This window comes from Galeopterus variegatus, unplaced genomic scaffold, assembly GCF_000696425.1.
Source record: "Galeopterus variegatus unplaced genomic scaffold, G_variegatus-3.0.2 Scaffold2900, whole genome shotgun sequence".
In the NCBI taxonomy this organism is placed as follows: Eukaryota; Metazoa; Chordata; class Mammalia; order Dermoptera; family Cynocephalidae; genus Galeopterus; species Galeopterus variegatus.
This window is the reverse complement of record NW_007729011.1, coordinates 112,874-116,965: the sequence shown is the minus strand read 5'-3', so window position 1 is coordinate 116,965 and position 4,092 is coordinate 112,874. Positions and strand designations below refer to the sequence as shown.

Here is a 4,092-nt window from a genome sequence, read left to right as displayed (position 1 = left end):
CTATCTAGGTCTACCAGAACTGTGTTAGTGGTCTTGCTGCCTGGGGACAACCAAAGCCCTCTTCTCCCCTGCTGCCTCCAAGCAACTTCATCCAAAGGGCACAGCTGTGGCTTTTTGCCCGCTCCCGCTCTGTGTGCTCAGCAGCTCCAGCCTGGAAGCAGCCAGGGCTCAAAACAGTCTGAACAGTTTATTTTTTCTCTCATCATGGCTTCTCTCACCTTCATGCACTCCATAGGTCTCTCCTCCTCTTCCTCTGAGCTCTAGCAGCCCCAGCTTGGCTGTCGTTGCTTCTTCATAGTTGCAAATTGGTTGATTTGTGGGAGAGAGTGAAGCTGGGCACAGTCTATTCCACCATCTTGACCAGAAGTCTAGGGAAGTAAATTTAAATGCAGAAAAAATTTCATGCACAATGCTATTCAACAGAGTGTCTGTGATTGCTTCTTAAAAGTACACTAACATTGCTACTGCAAGAGTAAAGCAAATAATTTTCTCTATACTGTTAATTATCCTTTTTTTCCATTTGTATGCATCAAAGCAGATTGGTGGTTTCTCTAATAAATACTGGCAGGCGAAATTTTATTGCAGCAACCGTCTCAGGGCTGTTAGAATACCAAATGTATACCATAAATTATTTTCTGAAATTAATTTCCAAATAGGAATCAACTTTTAGGAGATATCCCTGGAGGGGAAAAAAGAGAGAGAGAGAGAGCATCCCGTCTGACTGATATCATCCCTGCAAAAAACTTCAATACAGACCCCAGACAACTGATGCTCCTTTAAAGCCTCTATCAGAATTTCACTGGCAGATTTAGGTGAGGTTGATAAGAGTATATGCAGTCGATCAAATTCCAATTTCAATACCAAAAGTATATTCTATACAACAGTTACTACCATCTCTGTAATGTATGCCTACAAAGTAGGGTATAGCTTGAATTGGATGAGAGTAGAGTCTTTGTTTCCATAGCCAATAAAAATGTAAATATCCGTTTATACTGATTAAATTTCCTGAACATTGTAAACTGGAATTTTCATAGACTGCAGCATTACCTAGCACAGAGAGAAATGGCAAATCCTGTACTAGAAAGGCAGTCATTTTTTGAAAACACTAGGTAAAAACTCATCCATTGGACTAATTCTTTTTGCCTTTAAAGACATATGTTAAAGCTTGGTAAAATACCATGAGGATGAAATGTTTTCAAAATGATATTCTGTGATTTATTTACTATAAAGAAGAAGGTCACCTGCTAATATCTACCCTTTAAAATTTTTCACTCGGCTTCATGTTCTTTGGTGCACAAATCAAGTGCTTGAGCTGAACCATAATTTCTTCTTTAGGAAACTATTGGCCCTAATTTCAAATTCAACACGTAGAAGAAGAATGAATTGCATATGGATAGAAGTAAAAGTCAGTTTCTTCTATGTGCAATTTGGTCACATGTGTATCTAAAATTTACAGGACACAGAACTGATTGCAATAAACTACACAGAAGTCTTCACTCTGAGTTTCATCAGCATGTTCAGTTTAGCATTGTCTAGTATCTAGTTATGATCTCACATATAAGGAGTATCAACAGCACTCTCCAATGATATTGGAGAGAGATGGTCTGAAAGGCCTTGCTACTCGGGTGTGTTCTGTAGACAAGCTGCATAAACATCACTTGGGAACATGTTAATAAATGCAGATCTCAAAACCCACCTCAGACCCACTTAATCAGAATATTTTACAAAAATTTCACAGTGATTAATATGAATCATACTACAAGATGGGTGGGTCTCTTCATCAGCTGCACATTAAAATTACCTGGAAAGCAATATAAAAGAAAAAGCCTGATTCCCATACCTTACACTATTTGATTTTGAGAGTGCAATAAGGTATAGTTTTTAAAAACGGAATTTAAAGTCAGAAAATGAATATTTGCATAGCAGCGCACTCAGTTACTATAATTTTATATAAATTTCTCTCTAGACTTCATTATCCTCAGAGAATTATAATTCTGATAAAATGAGTAATATGTGGGAACATATTTGTAAACTATAAAGCCCTCAATCAGTGGTATTGTTAATGACTGGTATGGTATAAAATCAAATGAATAAATCTTTGTTGAACAGATAAAAGCATGCTCTCTCCAAAATATTGATTTTTAATATGGGGTCTGTGGATCAACTGCATTAGAAATAACGGATCTTGTTAAAAATGCAAACAGTTCTTTCCTGCTTCAGACGTTGTGCATGACAATCTCAGGAAATGGAATACAGAAGCCTGAATTTTTAATAAGCTTCTGATGTAATTATCAAGTGCCTTCACTTCACTGCCTATGAGCTAGAAGAGGAATCTCAAAAGTAAAACTCACAGCTGTTACCACTACTACAGCTAGTGCCGATTCACTCTCTTATCCCAATTATCTCTCACTTTATATGATAATATTGTACAGACTCATTAAACTCCAGGTATGAAAAAGTAGATGGAGAAGACCAACTGGACAGAGATTGAGTTCATTCTGCAGGGACTTTCTGAGTATCCAAGAGCTGAAAAACTCCTTTTTGTGATGTGCTTGATAATGTACCTGGTAATCCTCCTGGGAAATAGCACCTTGATCACTCTAACTCTCCTGGACTCCCATCTCCACACACCCATGTACTTCTTCCTTGGTAATCTTTCCTTCCTAGACATTTGGTACACAACCTCCTTTATCCCCTCAATGCTGGTACACTTCCTATCAGAGAATAAAACCATCTCCTTCACTAGATGCGTTGTCCAAATGTCTGTCTCTTACACTATGGGATCCACGGAGTGTGTGCTCCTGACAGTGATGGCATATGACCGTTACGTGGCAATCTGCAACCCTCTGAGGTACCCCATCATCATGAGCAAGGCACTTTGTATTCAGATGGCAGCTCTCTCCTGGGGATTGGGCTTTCTCAACTCATTAACAGAAACTGTTCTTGCGATACGGTTGCCTTTCTGTGGAAAAAATGTCATTAATCATTTTGTTTGTGAAATACTGGCCTTTGTCAAGCTGGCTTGTACAGACATTTCCTTGAATGAAATTATTATAATGTTGGGCAATGTGATATTTTTGTTTTTTCCATTACTGCTGATTTGTATCTCCTACGTTTTCATCCTTTCGACTGTACTAAGAATCAATTCAGCTGAAGGAAGAAAAAAGGCCTTTTCCACCTGCTCAGCCCACATGACAGTGGTGATTGTGTTTTATGGGACAATCCTCTTCATGTACATGAAGCCAAAGTCCAAAGATTCTGCTTTTGACAAGCTGATTGCTCTGTTCTATGGCATAGTCACCCCCATGCTCAATCCCATCATTTACAGCCTGAGGAATACTGAGGTGCATGGAGCCATGAGAAAGCTGAGTAGACACTGGTGCTGGAGGAAATAAATGATGACCTACTGACACCTTTGAGTTTATCCCTCAAATAAACTCATGAATTTGAGGCAAGGGCTTTAAATTAAATAGAATGAAAGAAATGAAGGTCACATGTGGAGTCGCAGAATTTCAGAGTTAGAAAAATTTGAAGCTAATAACCTAACTATATTGCTTTATAAAAATGACTGTGATCTCATAAAAATATAGTAAAAGTGGTCTATTAAGTGAGAGTAAACTTTCAGAAACAAGAAAACAAGATTTAATTTAGCCTTTCTGAGAAAATTCAGCCCATATGTTTACTTAATTAAAATACATTTTTTCAATCCTCCTTTTTGGAAAAATATTTGATTTCATATTTTGCTTTGTTTTATTCTTGCTTTTTACTTTATCCATGGGTTTGATCTGGTCCCAACTTCCATTTCCAGCTACATTTTTCACTATCTTCTTTCCCTGCCCATGAATCCCCCCAACACACACCCCTTTTGCACATGGTGTGTCCATTTACCATGTACTTACTCAATTATATTCTTTTCTTTCACATCTAATGACAATAGCACATGCTATTTCATCCACATTTTCAAATTTCTCCCTCTGGTGAAATCCTAACGATCACGTAAAAGACAGGTCAGAGGTCATATCCTCAGCAGCGCCATCCAAAATTCCCTAAGAGTTAGTTTTTCCCTCCTCTGTGCTGCCCTGACCTTTATCT

The 4,092-nt window shown here is 38.0% G+C and overlaps 1 protein-coding gene across 1 annotated transcript; it reads left to right on the top strand.

Annotated features, from left to right (window-relative positions):
- Positions 1 to 2,462: 2,462 nt before the first annotated feature.
- Positions 2,463 to 3,395, top strand: LOC103599283 (olfactory receptor 13D1-like). The gene has a single exon (XM_008583396.1). It carries the CDS (start codon positions 2,463 to 2,465, stop codon positions 3,393 to 3,395), a length of 933 nt encoding a protein of 310 aa, XP_008581618.1.
- The last annotated feature ends 697 nt before the right edge of the window (positions 3,396 to 4,092 follow it).